At 47.7% G+C, this 18,120-nt stretch overlaps 1 protein-coding gene across 1 annotated transcript in view; it reads right to left on the reverse strand.

Moving 5' to 3' along the window:
* Positions 1-981: 981 nt before the first annotated feature.
* Positions 982-18,120, reverse strand: part of RAB18 (RAB18, member RAS oncogene family) — a 222,952-nt gene continuing 205,813 nt past the window's right edge. The window contains exon 7 of the mRNA XM_069648112.1: positions 982-2,777. Within this exon, the coding sequence (XP_069504213.1) occupies positions 2,599-2,777 (179 nt within the window). The 3' untranslated portion in view covers positions 982-2,598. The remainder of the gene's footprint in view (positions 2,778-18,120) is intronic.

An 18,120-nucleotide genomic window follows, 5' to 3' on the forward strand; every position in this document is an offset into this window, starting at 1 on the left:
AAAGAGCCCGTTAAAATAAATAAATAATTTTTTAAAAAAACTCAATCCGCCCTGCTTTGCTTTGCTCTGGCGTACTAAGCTCAGGGTGGGAGGCTGTTACCGGCCTTGTAGGCCACCCGAAGCGGAGATGATTTTAGCATCCTTAGAAAGCATAAGAGCCAATCAGATTGCAGAGAAACAGTACAATCCTTTGTTCTCTGCTACAGTGGCTCCCGTGCTGGTCGCCATCTTAACTCCAACGCATGCCCTGTTACTGTCTCCCTCTAACTTGGTTTTCCACCATGGAGCTGTCAGCATCCTCATGCATCCTCCAGTCCACTTCCCTACCTGGCTCTCCACTCTGACCCTCTCTCTAAAGTCACACTACTTTTCATTTCATCCTGCATGTCCCCACCCTCCCACCCCCCGACCCCAGTATTACCACAGATGTGAATGGCATTAATTTCCACAGTGGGGAGCTTTCACAGCTGTGATATCCCCAAAACCCTTGGTGAGGTACCTTGCTATGCACTAAATTTGCAAGTGATTACAAACACCCAGTCTTCGAATCAGGGAAGTCCAAAGGTCTGTAAATGTGAGGAATTCAAAGTTGGAGAAAAAACAGTTATGCTCAGACAAACCCTAAAAAGTATCCATTTACATGCTATGATGTTCTCGACACGTTGATTGTAACCAGTACTTGTGTGGAGTCTTCTTCAGTGAAAATCCATGCTGCAACAGTGGGAGCTCTGGGAGAGTAAAAAAAAAAAAAAAAAGCTCCAGCTATAACAAAAAGGCTAGCACAAGGAGCCAGAGAGGTTTTAATAAACATATCCAGTCACTAAAGAGAAAAAAAGGACAAGAGCACTGGACGCCAGTGGTATGTTGGCGCTGTGCTGTCTAGTGAGGACTATTAAAAAGGGGCATAACACAAGGATATACAGAAACACAACCTTTCAACTTTGCACACTTTGTAAATGATAAGTTCAGTATAAACAAAAGTAGAAATCTATAGCTTTAATGTAAAATGTAAACAAATAGTAATTACAAGTACAAACTTGATTCATTAGATCAAGCTTACAGTACTTCCGATACAATATTGTCAAAATAACAGTAGTTGTCATGCATGCACTTTAAATAAAGACAACATTGTTTTACTTATATTTATATTAAGTTACTTAAAGCAGTGATAAAACCAAACAAAGAAGATGTCATATAGAAAGTACTTATTACATGAATGTCAAGCATAGCACACAGATAAAAAAAATGAGTGACATTTCAATCCTGTACATTTTAGGATCATGGCAGCATGTGGGAGTATAAATGAGTTGTATGTCTATTTATCAAACAATATCAACACATGCACGCCATGGAGTATAGAAAGACCTTAGAAAGTTCAATACTGTCAAAACATGTTTATTCACCTATACAAGTAATTATTATGGAACAAATCACTGTTCTTTTGTGGTACAGGAATTTATGAGGCATGCATATTGTGACATCTAGCAGACAGTTTCAGAAATGCCATTATATAAATTACATGGACTGTATAAATGACAAAAAAAAACACTTGACATTTTCTGGGTACAGAAACACTGTACCATGATAAATTAATCATATTACAAAGCGTTATACCAATTATTTTAAAAGACCACCCAACTGTCAAATCAGAAAATAAATATCCTTTGAATTGTGTACTGATTTACCATCTTAGTGGTTTAGAAGACTGCATTAACAACAAATCAGTGAGAGGGAGTAGAAAAGAAATCCTACTCAGGATTAAAAACTTTATAATAAAACAAGTTATCTAAATGAGGCAATGATTAAAACAACGGCTGACAAGTGTGACATTTAGGTTTCACCAACATACATTGTAGTGCATTAGCCTCATAAAATGTTATGCAAATTTGCCAATGTGCCCCCTGCATCAGCAATACCCATGTTGCTCTATTCGATTTGTCTTTACAGTGAAGTGTTCATGCCTGATAAAGACAACCTTAAAATAATGTTCAATCTTTAAATAAACAGGACTTTCTACATTTTACAATTGCTTTTGATTAACTGTTGGAGGATTTTAAAATTATATAGGAAGAGTAGAATACTAGACTGTCGACATACATTATTCTAAAAATATCTAGTTACAATAGACAGTCAAAAAGCCAAACAATCATGCCGATTGTGTTCTGCCTGGAAAGTAAAGCATTAATTTATCATATTGTAGCACCAGGCTACTACGCGATTTGTGCATTCTAAGAAAGCTTGCAGTGAAGAACAACATATATTGAGATCACGTAAAAACTGGTAAAGAGAAATTAGATGAACTGCAATGAATTCATGTGTTTGAGGAAAACATTGTGATGGGTCATTTGTGCACTTGCTATTGACCAATATATTAGGCCACTTAGAATGGAACCTAAACAGTGAAAATGCATCATGCTTACAGTAATGGAACATTTTCATCTAAAACTACTGGTGGAGTCTATTACCAACAAAAGTTACTACCATGATAAAAAACAAAAATGTGCAAACCGCAAGGTCCCTAATATTAATCAGTTAACGACTGTACAGACAGGAAAGTCAATGGATGATTAAATATGTGAAAAGAAAGCACTTTGGCGCTCATACAAGAGAACAATATCCACTACATGTTCCCCCTCCTCCACCACCTTGCTCTTGGTTTGATAATTTGACTCCTTTTGACTGAGATTCACTCTCCCATAGTCCAGGGGTCTGAATGATCTTTTCAACAAGTTCTTCAAAGGCACACTGTACACCATCACATGTCTTTGCACTTGCCTCTGAAAGAAGTGAAAATATTTGTAGTTAGTATTCCACCCGGGAGGTAGCTCAGCGGCAACATGTTTGTTGTGGAAGCAAGACACACGATCGACTCCCAGTCCCGCGCTAAGAGACTGGTCTCCGGTATTAAGCACCTTATAAAAGATGAATTCATTTTTAATTGACTAATATCTTATCACCACAATTTCACAGGTCAAAGATCTTGTGTTTCTATTATACACAAAACATTCTTTCAAATAAATGCTATTGCGCTACTTCCACATATTTAAAAAATGGAATCTGTACTACGCTACTGGAATGCAGACAAAGGAATGATATACTTTATTGCTTTAAATGCTGTTTAGCATGTGCACCAAGTATCACTGTGTAAACAACATTCATAATCATCTATTCAGACCAAGGACATCATTCATATTTATTTGCTGGTCAGAGGGAACACTTTCTTCATTGTAATAAATTAGTTAGTGAACTCCTAGTAGCCCTCTAACCTACATGGGAGTTTTATCTCAAGAAGGTGGTAGCAGAGCATGGGTGGCTGTGCCAGCCTGGCACAAAGCCGACCCCTTCACGCTGAACCTGAGAGACTGTGGGACCCTTGCGTGCATTTCAAGAACCCCGGGAAACGCGTTACCGGTTAAAGGCCGTCAGGAGCCGTTTTGAAATCATCCCGCTCGTAATCGGCGAGTGTCCAGGCAAACCAGGACAGAGGAGCCGGCAGCCGAGCAACACCAGTTCAACACGGAATGTAAGTATTGATCCAGACCAACAGCAATTGTGGGTGTAAGGGATTGTGTTTAGTACTGGGAAGCACTGTGTACTGTTACTGTGCCTTGTTATTAGAGTATTGTCTAGTATTTTAGTAGGGACTGGAGCGGAGGTAGAAGTATTTGTCTTACATGTTTAGGTTATATTCAGTCTTAGAGGGCTTGGATGAGAGTTTATGAATAAAGCATTCCTGTGGGATGGGCGTTTTAGCTCGGGTCACAGATGACTGTATTCCTGTAAGGGGGGTCGACTGGTTAAGTCTCCTAAAGAGGCATTTCACACGTTTGGCGACGCAACAGGTGCAGTTCGATCACAAGAGAATAGCGGTATACTCTGCCCTGGAGAGGAAGACAGCTGAGGGGTGTGTGTGAGGTTGGCGTAACGGGTCGTTGTGTGTGTACGATTGTCCATCTACCTGTATTGTGAGTTTAGCTTGGCGACATCACCCTTAGGTCGGTGCATAGGACGGAGAGTTTTGACAGCGAGGAGCTAGTGTTGTGAACTTGGGATTGGAAGAAGAACCAGTGGTGTTATGGGGAAGGCGCATGCTCAGGATTGTGGTGGTGTGCCGCAGAAGGCAGTGATTGAGAAGGAGGGGCGGTGCGCGGAGCACACATGGTAATGTGCAGAGCTGAAGAGCCTCGTAGAAATTGGAACATTCCAGCAGTGTATTCTAACCCTGCATTCCCAAACAGCGGATTATCGAAAACCCCAATTTAAGGTCAGGTAAAGCAAGGGCAGCAGTGGGGGAGTTACTCCACTTCAGCATTTGTGTGAAACGTTACCACCTTACAAAGAAAAGATTGTTAAGGATAGCGTAGAATGGTGCAAAAACACCAAAAGGGAAATTAACTAAACCATGGCCGCCTTGCGGCAGTTTCTCCAGAGACGTGTAGCCATCGCTACTGACACACACAGTGTACTTACAAGGGAAAGAAACTGACCAAACAAATAGCCATATTTGAGTTGTGGCGCATGTTCCAGGAGGGAGAGGGCGAAGTGGCGAGGCGTCAGTGGATGCTGAACTAGCATGAGATGAAGGAGGAAGGGAATCGTCCCTCCGCGCCTCCCCCTCTCGCTCCCCCTGAGAGTGATCCAATGGACACAGACAAACAGGGGATGTACCCAATTAGAGAACTGAGAGCAGCAGAGGGGTATTCAAATCCGACATATACGCCACCACCATACACTAGATAAGAGAAATTGAAAGGTGCAGGGCAACCAGCTAGTGGCGCGGGAGCGAGCAAGCAGGGGCTGCAGCGTGCAAAGGCAGAGTTGGAGGGCATACGCACGGACAAATGGATATCAGCACAGATACTCGTGAAGCTCAAAGGGAAGATCACGGGTGAGGCAGAAGGGGCAACTAAGGCGATTGAGAGACTGGAAAAGGATAGAGATATATCTGACTGGGCAGAAATAATGGAGGACTGCAGAAGTTAGAAAGAGGCAGGTGAGGTTAGAGTGTTAGGACAGAGAAAGGTAAGAGGAGAAACTGGAGCAGAAAGATAGAGAGCAAAGAAGGGAGGAGGAAAGGGAACCGTTGGAAAGGGAGCGCGAAGAAAGAATAGAAAGGGATCTGAAGGAGAGGAAGAGAGCAGAGAGGGAGATGTGGGAGAAGAGGGAGCGAGAAATAGAAAAGGCAGAGAGACTAAGGGAAATCGAGCAAGAAAAACAAGTTAGCAGAGAGGGAGCAGAGAAAGTTGCAATTAGATAGACTGGCGAGAGAACAAGCATGTAAAGAGGAAGAGGAGCGAGCAATAAGAGCGGTAAAAATGCAGGTAGCAATGGACTGGGAGAGGAATAAACGTGAGGAGGGAAGGCGAGCAGATCCTGACAGTACAAATTTGCAAGGGAAGAGCATGGCAGGAAGCAGCGGGGCAGGCCTATGGGCCTGGGCAGTATATACAATCTAAAAGACATTGACCTCAGCGTAAAACCTAATGCAGACTCGACATCAAGGAGATTAACCCTTTCCAATGGTTTCTGTAGCAACATGGAGACAGGGTCTGACAATGTGGACAAGCACAGTGGAAATGAGAGGGGGCTAGGGAGAAGCCAAGCAGGTCACCATCCATGGGTATTGATCAGTGGGCCTCATGGGAAGGTAGGTCCCCTGGACAGGAAGGTGGAGGGGCTGATGCAGAAGAGCGAGCACAACAATCAAACGACAGGTGCACCACACACAACATACGTCAGACTTCGAGACCTCCCAGGAAGAAGGAGGGACGACACAGCGATAGCATGTTCGTGTGGACGACTGTCGAGGGCTTATGACTAAAGCAAACAAGTACCTACCCTAGAACCAGTAGATATATGTGCGGACATTGAGGACGAGAGGGAACCTATACAGATCAGACAGTACCAAAGGAGACCGGAGGAGAGGGGCAAGGCCTCCTCAGCATTTGCCCTGGAAACACACCGACAAGGAGAATCTCAAATGCAGGTTACCATCCTAAAGTGCAGTGGCTGGGAACTGGATTTAGGAGATGGAGACGCTGACAGCAGGCCACAGAATAGCAGTAGGTGACGTAAAGGGACTATTAGTTTTGATACTGGGTGACACTGCGGATGACATCTGGAAGAGAGCAGATTTCCCAGTGGTGACGATACAGAACACAGCGCATGATGGGTCACAAATTGCAGAGGTGCGGTTTGGCAAGCACTATGAACACAATACCCAGACACGTCAGACATCAGAGCAATTATGTCACGCAACATGCATGAAGACAAAGACCCTGTTCAATACACTCAGGAGTTTCAAGAGCTTTGGCGCCTTGAAACTCAGAACTATAGCTATCTTTTATCACATTTTAGTACAGGGCCTGCCAGAGGCAGTACAAAAGAGTTGAAAATATTGGTGGGTATGGAAGCGAAGGAATGGCCAGAAATGTAGCTTACAATAGAACACCACAGCAGATTATGGCAGGAGAAAGTCAAACAAAGGCAGACTAAAGAAAGGCAGAGGAGGCCAAGCTAATACAAAAGAAGCTATCAAAATGCGCGATGGAAGGGGTGGTTATAACTAGCCCCACCCTACAGGAACCAGCACCACTGCAACAGTGTCAACCACAACAACAGTACGCACCACCCATGGGAGGAGGGTACATGGGGTGGGTTTCAACCAGGGTTTCGAGGAAGGAGAGGGTTCCAGAGAGGGCGTGGGTTTGGACCCCAGACACACCACAATCATTGGGGTGGGGAGCGCGTTCGGGGAAATGGCCAACAGATGCAGCAAGGACCAGGAGACTTCCAAGGGGGTTTCCTGGGGCAAGAAAGCGAACCGCCTCAGTGCTGGACCTGCGGCAGGTAGGACACATTTCAAGAGCGTGTCGATTCAGAGGGGCACAGCATGATTGGGGAGATCGGGGTAGCAGAACTATCAAGGGGGATAAAAGAATTATGCTCAGGGTCAACAGCAACAAGGACAGATACAAGGAACCTACCAACAGATTCCACAAACACAAGCACCATCACAGGTACAGACACAAGCATCACAAATGGCAGCACCAGTACCACAATATTTGCAAGCACCACAAATCAGAGGGAACACACAACAGCTAGCACAACTACAGGACAACAGCACACCAGAACCCATGGACACAATGGTGAGAGTACCAGTTAGGCAACTGGGAGGGGTTACCATGGTGGGGAACAACCCCTTTACAGGGAACAGATTATCACTGTACCCCCAATAGGACAGCCCACAGACGAATTGGATGTGTCCCATCATGTCAGTCACATCCAATCCTGCGGAGGAAGCTCGCATAGGGGTGGCGATAGGTGACGAACCTTTTTCCTTTATTGTTGACACTGGGGCGGCTAGGCCGTGCATCTGGTAGTAGTTTACCTGTAACTCCATTTCTCCAGCATTGGCATCTTTCATGGATTCATATGCTGTGAATATTTTCCGTTGTGGGAAACCTTGGTAACTAACTTAGCGTTTTCCTATGGAAAACTTCCACACTAGTGTCCTATTGACGTTCTTTTTGGGTGCTTTAGGCTACACCAATAGGACGTTTTATATAAATAGCCCCGCAGCTTCCCTTCAGATTTTAACCTCCAAAGTAGAGGGAACCCGAACCGCGGTTTGCCTGCAGGGGTGGCTGGCAGGCGCATGTGAATCCATGAAAGATACCAACACTGGAGAAATGGAGTTACAGGTAAGAAACTACTCCCTTATCCAGCATTGGATCTTTCATGGATTCACATGCGCTGAATAGATTACATAGCAGTATGACACTTTGGAGGTTCACGACAGGCAAACCATACCCCATGCCCTAGGACAGAGCTGCGCATACAAATAACATCTACCAACATGCATGAGAAAAAAAACAAGCAAGTGCGAGTAAACAGAAAACCCCCCGAAGCTGCAGGGCCTACCTTACTGAAACAGGTGTTGGAGGACGGCCCGTCCCACCTGCACATCTTCCACATGTTGCTGCCTCAGACCGTAATGCCGGGTGGAGGTATGGGGCACCGCCCAGGTTGCAGCCTGGCAAACATCACTGAGCGGTATTTCAGCCCATAGTGCCGCTGCCGCAGACCGTGTAGAATGGGCCTTAGGATTGCCCCTCACCGACTTGCCAGCTTTCCCATGACAGAATGAAATTGTAGAGCAGACCCAACGGGAAGGTCCTTGCTTGGAAGGACCAAATGCCACAAACAGCTGTTTTGACTTCCGGAAACTAGTACAGTCCAGATAAAATATAAACGCCCTTTTGACGTCCAGGGAATGCAGGGCCTTTTCTGCTGGCGTGGTCGCATTAGCAAAAAACGAGGGCAAGGCAATTGAAGCATGTTTGTGAAATGCTGACGGCACTTTTGGGATAAAATGCGGATTAGTAGCCAGGAGAAGCTGGTCCCTCATGAATCTCGGATATGGCGGGTCAATGACTAGTGCCTGCAACTCTGACACCCTTCTGGCAGAAGTGATCACCATAGAAATGTGACTTTCCACAAGAGGAACTTCAAGGAAGCCGTCGAAATGGGATCAAATAGCGGTTTCATGAGAGCAGAGAGAACCACATTGAGACTCCATGCCGGAGGGGAAATGGCCGAAAGAGTCCTTTTAGAAAGTTTTTAACCAACTGGTCACTAAATGCATGGCACCATCTTGTGAACCTGGAAATTGCCACCAAATGCACCTTGATCGATGACAACCCAGGCCCCCCTGCGACAGTTGTAGAAGATAAGGGAGAATCTGGGGCAGAGAAACATCCCACGGCGGCACATCTGGGTGCACTGCACACCAGGCACAGAACCTTGCCCATTTACTACCACACTAGCGATAGGTAGATGGCGCCCTTGTTGCCTCCAGGATCTGATTAAACTCTTGTGAGATACCTATCTGACCGATCGCAGCGTAGTCCGGAGCCATGGAGCCAGGATGAGAAAGGTTGGATCGTGATGCCACTGTGCCCCTGTCCTGCGAAAGCAGATCCTGCTCCGCTCCGACGAAGCAGCTCTTCCACTGCGATATGAAGGAGATCTGAGAAACACGTCTGCCTGGGCCAGAATGGGGCTACCAAGATGACTTTGCACGGACGGGTACTTGCGCACCAACTGGATCGTTCTCTGAATCAGCAGGAACAGGGGAAACGCATACACAAAGAGGCCGGTTCATGGTGACGAGAATGCGTCCCCCCTCGACTCCGGATGATCCACTCTGCTGGCAAACCTTGGGCACTGCTTGTTATCCTAAGTTGCATGCAAACAAGGCCAGAGGGGTAAACCCCCATTTCTGAAAAATCCTGGTTACTTGTTCCTTTTTCAGGTCCACTCGTAGAACTGACTTGTGTCCCTGCTGAGCGCCTCTGCCTGAACATTCTGATCCCCTGGCAGATGGTAAGCAGCAATGTGAATTCCCTGAATAATGGCCCAATGCCAGACCTACTGAGCCTCCCTGGACAGGATCCGGGAATGTGTGCCACCCTGCTTCCTCAAATAGAACATTGTGGTGGTTATTGTCCGTCTACACTCGCACCACTGCACTTTGAATGCGAGGTAGAATAGACTTCAGAGCCCAGTGTACCGCTCTCAAGTCCAGCACGCTGATGTGCAACAATGCCTCTTCCCAGGACAACAGGCCCTGGGCTTATGACTGGTCGGGGTGCGCCCCCCCCCAACCCACCTGGGAAGCTTCTGACACAATAATGTACTGAAAGTCCGGTTCCAGCAGGGGCATGCCCCATATGAGATGTTCTGTGTGAGTCCACCACTGAAGCGCTTCCACCAGCTCCTGGGAGATGACCACTTTGTCCGACCACAAGCCTCGACACTGCGACCGCTGGTCTGCAAGGAATTCCTGCACCGGTCTGATGAACAGGCAGCAATTTGGGACTAGCGGAATGCAGGACGCCATGGAGCCCAGCAGTGACATGCAACTCCGGACCGAGACACTGTAACCCGGTCCCACTCCAACGCCTTGGACACCAACTTCTCTATCGCTGGAATGCTTCACCAGATTGTCTTGTGTGAGAAACTGAGCACTGAGAAACACCAAGTCCCTGGACAGTCAGATAGGATTTTGTGAAGTTGATGGGGAACCCCAACTGTTCTGACTGGCCCATGGACGCCTGGAGAGACTCCAACGTTTGTTCCGGCGACAGGCACCTTTCCAACCAATCGTCCAGGTATGGGTACACATGATGGCCTTCCCTGCGAAGGAAGGCAGCCAAAGGAAGCCAAGCACTTTGTGAAAGTTCTGGGAGCCAACTTCAGCCCAAACGGGAGGACACGTAAATGGTAATGATCTTCCCCAACCATAACAGGTCTAACAACGCCAGGAACTTTTCCGGATGCACCGAGCGGATGACATCCTGCAGCGCAAGGATCTTGAACTTCAAGCATTGCAGATTTTAAATCAGCGGCCGAAGATCTAGAATAGGCCTCCACTTCCCATTGGGCCTTTTGATGACAAAATAGCAGAGTACACCCCTCGGTCACGTTCCGACACCGGGACTGGTTCTATTGCACCTTTCTCCAACATGAGTACCACCTCCTGCCGCAAGACTGGAAGATTCGGTTGCGCCACATGCACTGGCGGAATGGGGAGTTGAGGGCGCCGAAACTCTGAGTGGCTTAGACGTACTGTATCTAGCACCCAAGTCCATAGTGATGAGACCCCACTCACCGACATAGTTTGTCACCCTGCCTCCTGACAGACTGCCCATATGGCAGTCATTGTTGAGACTTAGACTGCCTTCCTTTAGCAGTCGAGGTGGGTGCACCCTTCTTACGCTATGCTTGAAAGTCTCTGCTCTTCTGCACAGACTGGAAGGAGCGCCTGTTACGCTCACCCGGTCTCTGCGGAGGCGTTGGGGCACGGTTGCAGCCCTCCCTGAACTTGAATCACCCCCTTCAGGCCACTCCCTCAAAAAAGCTGTGAGCGGTGGTACGTGGTGATACTGCTCCTGCGTGGAGAGAAGTGTGTGTGAGTGCGCCAATCTGTGATTGTTGTACCTCTTCAACCCTTCACCCCAAAGTACGTTTTTTGTGAGCATACGCCAGCCCATAAAGCTCACCTGTAAATTATAGAAGATAAGCTCTCCGTCCTGCTACTTCTGGCAGGGCGCGCGTCAAATGGGATCTAGTTCCTTCACTGATCCCTGATAAGGATTAGTCCAGTCCAGCTGCGACTATTCTTCTCCTTATGATTGGTAAGTCTTTCTTGAGCTCTTGTGATGCTGTTCGTTCTTTTTAATGTCTTTATATGTTGCTTCTATTTATGCCTGCAATAATGTCTCTTCTGTTTTCTTCCCTTAGATGGAAATGCGGCCTCAATGCAGCTGAGAGACACGAGACACGGTCGGATGGAAGATGGATGCTACCGCAATGTTAGACAGCAGGTAAGTGATGGTTTAAGGAAAGTGCGAAGTATGGCGAAGCGCAACCTTAAACTGTTTTTTTCGATGTCTAACCTTGTCTTGTGTTTTTCCTTGTAGGCGCTGCTGTCGACGATGGAGCGTGTTGTGCTGTGGTGCCAAGATGAAGATTTTGGCGTTCCGGAAAGTGTAAAGATGAATACTTGGTTCGCCGAAGAGATGTACAGGTAAGAACAGCTTCCCCCAGTTGGTAAGTATGCTGGCAGGAAGCAGGAAGTCCAGGAAGCAGGATCTTCAAAGGTAAGTCTGACCTCAGGCGACGGTGAGCGTTACGCTGCTTGCAAGTGCAGAATAACGCGAAGCGTCTGTCTTGAGGATCGGGTCAGCTTATATAGCCGAGATCGTGGGCACGCCCATTAGGACTGGCTTACCAGCCACACCCTGCCACTCCTAGAGAGTGAGCACGTGCAAAGGTAATCCATTAGCAGCCACACCCAAGAATACACCTGGGGCTGCTTAATGGATGGAATGTTCAAGGTTAATGCATCCTGCTTAATGGATGGAATGTTCAAGGTTAATGCATCTGAAGTGCTATGTCCATAATAAAAACTTTTTGGTGTTAAATGGATGTTCTTGTTTACTTTTGTTCATGAGCCTGGTGCCAATGGCGCCAGGACAGTGTCCACCCACGTCTCCTGTGCATGCGACCCCTGCATGCCTGTGCCCCTGACTTCATGGCCATGACAGCGCCTGAAGCCTCGGGAAGAATAGCTGGAGCCCCTCTATCCTGTCGCGGGAGATGGCAAACCAGGCATTACCAGAGGCTCCCAAAAGGGCAGAAACGAGCAAAATGAACAGCCACTCTGCAAGGAACCTAGAGACTTTGCTGTCTCAGTGTCTTCTTTCATCTCCTTCAGGGCCTCGATCTTGTCTCCAAAGTGCTGTTCACCCTCAGAGGGCATATCCACGACCTTATGCTGGACTTCCGGATGAAAGTCTGTGCACCTCAGTGTTAGGGAGAATTCTCCAGAATGGCTCATTTCCCTTACCTACTGAGTCCCTCAGCAGCTTTGCTGGATTTCTAATTTTTTTTTTCACCTGGTAAGTGTGTGAGCCTTTTTTCCCCACTCTTACATGCGTTTTGCTGCGTGTGTGTGTAACATTTTTGTGTTCATAGACTGTGGAGCCTCACCTACTCCATAGACATCTTTTTACTGTGTGTTACACAGCACCTTTAGTGCAGTGACACAGGGTTGTCTTTTTAGACTTACCATTTTCTGGGACTGATACGGTCTCCCAGAACATGTAAAGTTGCCATTGACTATTAGTCTTTTTTAAATTCACGGACCCAGTACAAACCATCTTACATCAGTTCTGGAAAGGGTTAATAGTTATCCCTTTTTGTCTGTTTCTCATGGACCACAGAACCAAGTGAACTCGGAGAACGTCGGATGCGGCCTTACTAGGCGGTGCGCCTTGGCGTTCTTCCTCCCTGTGTAGGGTCCTTTCCTCTGAAGCAGTCACGCTAGTCACAGAGACGAGGGAAGCAGCTGCGTTGGACAGCAGCCAAGTGCGGAATCCAGCGCAAGGTTAGCCTCCATCGTTGCTGGGAGCTGGAATCCGGGCTCCCACTCCTCACGCAAATTAACCTCCTGCGTTTCCGGGGCATTAAGCAGACAACGGCCTGTAGTGCTCCGAGCATTCAGTTTCCCTTAGCCGTCCGTATCAGTGCATACGCATCTCGACTGGCACTGGAATTACAGGTAAACCGGGTAAGCCGTTAATGCAGGTGTATTCACTGGTGCATATTTACAGCTCCGTACTTAGAGCCGAGGAGTCTTTTTTCTTCTCCCTCTCACTTTTCTTTGCGTTTTCATTCTCAAGTTATGCTGGTTACCAGGCTATAGCCCGGGGTAGGGGCAGGAGTGAACAAGGGTAATGTCTTGCCCATTGGAGGGGACACAGGCCCGATACAGAGACAGGGTCCCGTGAGCTACAGGAGTAACAACTGTCTGACGTTTTAGCAATGTGTGCTAAACGCAGACTGAAGTTACAACAAGAACATCTCGTTTGCTTGGAACTTTTGAATATCAGTAAAGATTCCCAGAATGAGCCCAATTCTGCAGAACATGCTGCTGCCTCTTCGATACTAATGCCCAGGCCCACACAGCTCTTGACTGCTAAGGTTTTAGAGCCTTAGCGTCTTCTTCAAGAACAGTTAATGCGGAAGCTCTGGGCTTGTTTGAATATTATGCCAGAGATGGGTGGCATTAGTGGGTTCCATTGGTCTCACCTCCTATTTGCCTGACCCAGAGAAGTCCAATATGTTGGAAACTGATAGTAAGGAAAGCTTCACACAAACTTCCCCTCTAGCCAAGAAAAACCAGCAAAAGGGATGTCAACAGTCCCTATTGAGTCAAGTATTGCAGGTGGGCGCCTGCAGGTTAAGTTTTTCCCCACAGCAATTGGCCAAGAGGAAAATATATCACAAGCGGTTTCCACGCCACTGAACAAGTCAGCTTCACTTGGTAAGGACCTCCGACAAAGGAAAAGCGAAAAATGGCCAATATTACGGATAGTATATTAGGAGTTTTGTCTTGGACCCGCGAAATGTAATTACTACCAATGTTCCCAAACCCAATCAATATAAATCCAGAGAAGCCCTGAAAAATAAAATCTTGGCATGGTTCAACTCCAAACTAGGGACTAACTGTGTGAGAACGCAAGACTTAAAAGTGTTGCGTAGACTTCAAGTCACTAACTGGTGTCAGAGTGGCAACACTGATTGTACCATCTTGGGATGTGGGTTTAGTAGTTTGCCGATGTATTTAAATAGAATTGCTCTTTCTCAGCAAGCAGGATCATCTACGGCTTTGAAAATTTTATTGAATTGAAACAATGTTTAACTGTTTTGCGCCCTTAGTTGGTCTATATTTTTCAGTGGCGCTGCTTTGATCCATCCTTCTCAGTTAGGTCTGTGCCACTATACCATTATGTCACGTTTTCTCGATTAGTTTGCTTCAGTTGTGTGTTGCTATTATGTCCTGATCTTTCGTCATATGTATGATTTATGGTAACGCGCCTAGGGCTTTGGCGCTATATAAATAAATAAACATTATTTCGTTCTCCTTTCTTTAAGATTTGGCTGGTGGCAGGGGGTATCGATCCTATTTTTCCTACCGCGGTCTATTTAAATAGCCTTGGTACCGTTTTAGGCTAAGTTAGTAGCCTCGAACTTAAACCCGCTGGACCCCATTTATTTTGATTTGGTTCCGGCTGGGTTTATTCGCCATTTCTTTTTGTAAAGGTCTTTCTCGTGTTTTACTTTGATCGCCAAACCAGGTTTGGTTCCTTTGTTCGCTGTCCTTTGGCAGGCTCCTGCACAGAAGCCCTCCTTAGGCGCCTGTGGGGGACAGGATGTGAGGGAGGGGTTTGAAACTCCCTGTGCAGGGTCTCCTTGGAGACCCATGTTGCACACTGATTGGCTGTGGCGACAGCCACCCTGCTGTGTGATTGACAGCCAGGCTTTGTGAATGGGGGAAAACTGCATAAAAAGCAGGTCTCTGGGACTGAGAAGGCAGAGTGGCCACTGGATCGAGAGAACCGAAGAGAAGCCGACAGAAGAGGATCTCTACCACGACTGAACCTCCCAGTGAAGCCCTGCTGTGGGTCAGACTCTCCAAACATCGACGACGGGGAAGATCTGCAAGGAATCTTCTCCCATTGAGCTGGTGGGACCAACCAGTTCGCCAACTGCAAGCCAGGTCTCCCTCCTCCGGTTCACTGTAGCTGTGCACAGCAAATTCGACCAGATAGTCAGGAGGGCCGGACCCTGTTTGGGTTTTAAGGAGCGCACCTTTTATTTGTTGCTTTGCTCTGCAGCTGGTTTCTTCCCTGGGCAGTGCAGGACCCTCCAGTCTTCCTACTTCATGTCAGTCCGACAGTCGCTTCAGGAACCGTGAGCCTGCAGGACCTGCCAGGAACGAATGCCTCAGCTACAGCCTTCTTCTCCATTTAAGGTACTGTTCAAATTCGGTCGTTCGTTCCGTCCAACCGTGGTAAAAAGTGCTTGAAATCTTTTGCCAATCCGAGGGCTTGTCCTTCTCTATTCTTTAAAGTAACTTTTCATCCGACCAACTTCGTTCTGAACTCTTGGCAAAGACTTAACCGCAAACTGTGTGATCCTCTGCAAAGACTTTGGTCCATTGACTCTGGCCTCTTGATTTGATTTCCTCACGGTAGTTGCCTTTTCTAGATTGCCCTGCTTACTTACTTGTTGGTGCTGCTCAACTTTTGTCTAACCTTGTCCTTGCCTCCCTTTTAAAATTGCTAGAGTGCCATTTTGCTCACACTTCATTTTGAGCTTAACTTGTCCAGAATTCATTGGGTGGTGTGTAGTGTATTAAGATTGTGATTTTTCAACTGCTTGATAGTGACATGTTTTATAACTGATGTGTAAATAAATGTATATTCTTTTACTCAGAAACCTTGAATCAGTGTTTCTTTGAACCATAGTAATTGTTGCCCTTTGTGTAACTATTGATACTGCTCACTTTACTCTTGAGATAAGTCTGGCTGCTCAGCCATCGCTACCTCTTTACTGTGTAGTACAGGCTTGTACCAAAGGTGAATTTGTACTGTCACGTGTAGTCTTAATTGTGTCTGGTGTTCCCAATGGGTACTGCATATGATTCTGCCTAACACTCAGCAAAGCCTGCCGCCGGAGCACAACACCATTATTTATCTGGCTCTGCCAGGTCCCCTGCAAGGTTGATGCTGTGAGGCCTCCTCCCCCTCTCGAACCAACAGCATCGCCTCCTTGCGGTGGTGCTCCGGAAGATTATCTAAAATCAGAGCCAACCGGTGCCACATCTCCCCGTCATACCTGCCCATAATGGCCAAGGAATTTGCTGCTTTCACCATTGCAGCCCCCACTGTCAGGACCTTCTTCCCGAAGAAGTCTTCCACCGCCGGAATTTGCTGCTTTCACCATAGCAGCCCCCGCTGTCAGGACCTTCTTCCCGAAGGCGTCCTGCTTTCTTACCTCACTGTCCGGGGGCATAACACTTGTGCTGGCTTCTTGCTTTACGGCTACCTGCCGCAAAATCCACAGACTCCGGCGTTGGCTATGACACGAGGCATTTGGGAGTTGAATCCGGCGCCTTAAACTTCTTTTCCTGGTGGCCCTTCACCGCAGGTTCGGAAAAAAAGGATGGCGCATCGTGCGCAGGCCCTCTTGCCACACGTGTTCCAAAATGGGGACGAGAAAACCGCTTTCCGTCGCTTCCCCATGTGATCGAAGAGAAAGCAGTCTTTCCGTTGCTCCTCAGGAGCCAGGCCAAACTCCTGGCAAGCTTTCGCCATCACGGCGTGGAAAGCCCCATCATCATCCGGTGGAGACACCCGAGCCGGGCTACTACGCGGTTCTACTTCAGGGTCCGTATCCCAGGTGTCGTCCCTCGACGGCAATGGCAACCGCACCAGAGGCGACTTCATTGGGGGCCTTCGGACGAGGTTCTTCACCAGGTACACCAGCAACCACCAGAGCCACCGGGCTCGGAGGCGGTGGAAGACTCGCCTTCAATTGCCCCAACAATGACTGGAGCGTACTCAACACCTGCATGGATAGAGTGTGTATTCACCAATGGGTAGAGGGGCGGCCCAGCCCCCAACCCACTGGACGTAGACAGTCCTGCACCCTGCAGACCCAGCACCAACGGATTTAAAACTGGCTCATGGTCGTCCTCCAATCCTGAGGAAACCTAATAGGCCGCTGGTTCCTGTTCAGGAATGTCCACCAGGAGCATGGGCCCAAAGCTGGCTTACGATTGCCATGGCACGCCCATCAGCAACAAGCCACCATCCGTATCCATCTGCGTCGTCGACAGCAACTGCAGCCCACAGTCAGTCACAGCCGTAAACTGAGCCGACGATACCACCATCGACGACGGAAGAGCCGACTGTATGACTACCGTCGACGAGGGGACATCCGTCAACAACACCGTTGTCGGGACTGAGGCGTCCACAGGCCTAGCTTTCTCTGGTGAAACTGCTTTCTTGAAAGATGAGCCGGAACGATGCTTTGACGAGTCTCGGCTGGACGAAGATCTATGATGGCCTTTAGAAGACAAATGCTTCAAGGAGGAAGACTCTGTTCCTCTGTCACCCGATGCGGCTTTCTGACCAGATTTCTTGGCCCTACCACTGGACACCTTCGTGGAGAGCAAACATTGCTGCTGCAGAAGGGTGCAGGCTGACCACAGTGACAGATGTGAAACGTTTTGGGGAGGAGAAATGACTAACATACTGGTTACAGATCCATTACATAGAGGTGCCACAGAGAATGGCGATGGAGGTGCCGCCCTCATTCTGGGAGGAGGACATGGCCAAGGTACCAGACAGCTTATGGACCACGAGACCTTAGGATGTGGGGGTGCATCAAGAGCACAGGGGGGAGTGAAGATCAAATTGAAACCAAGAGCAATTGTGCTGAGAGTAAAACAGTGTCCCCTAACCAAAGAAGCAGATGATGGCATTTATGAAACAATCAACGCCTTTACTGAGAGGGGCATCCTGGTACCCTCAGAATCTACATGCAACAAGTGTACCCCATGCGCAAGACGAATGGGGGCGGTCGTGGCGTTTCATCCAGGACCTAAGACCCCTAAACCATATTGTAGAAGCAGAGTATCCAGTAGCAGTGAATCCAGCAAGCATTTTGTGGCATCCCAGTGGAAGCCACCTGCTTCACAGT

Source organism: Ambystoma mexicanum, chromosome 2q (genome assembly GCF_040938575.1).
Source record: "Ambystoma mexicanum isolate Mex_15411 chromosome 2q, UKY_AmexF1_1, whole genome shotgun sequence".
Classification (NCBI taxonomy): Eukaryota; Metazoa; Chordata; class Amphibia; order Caudata; family Ambystomatidae; genus Ambystoma; species Ambystoma mexicanum.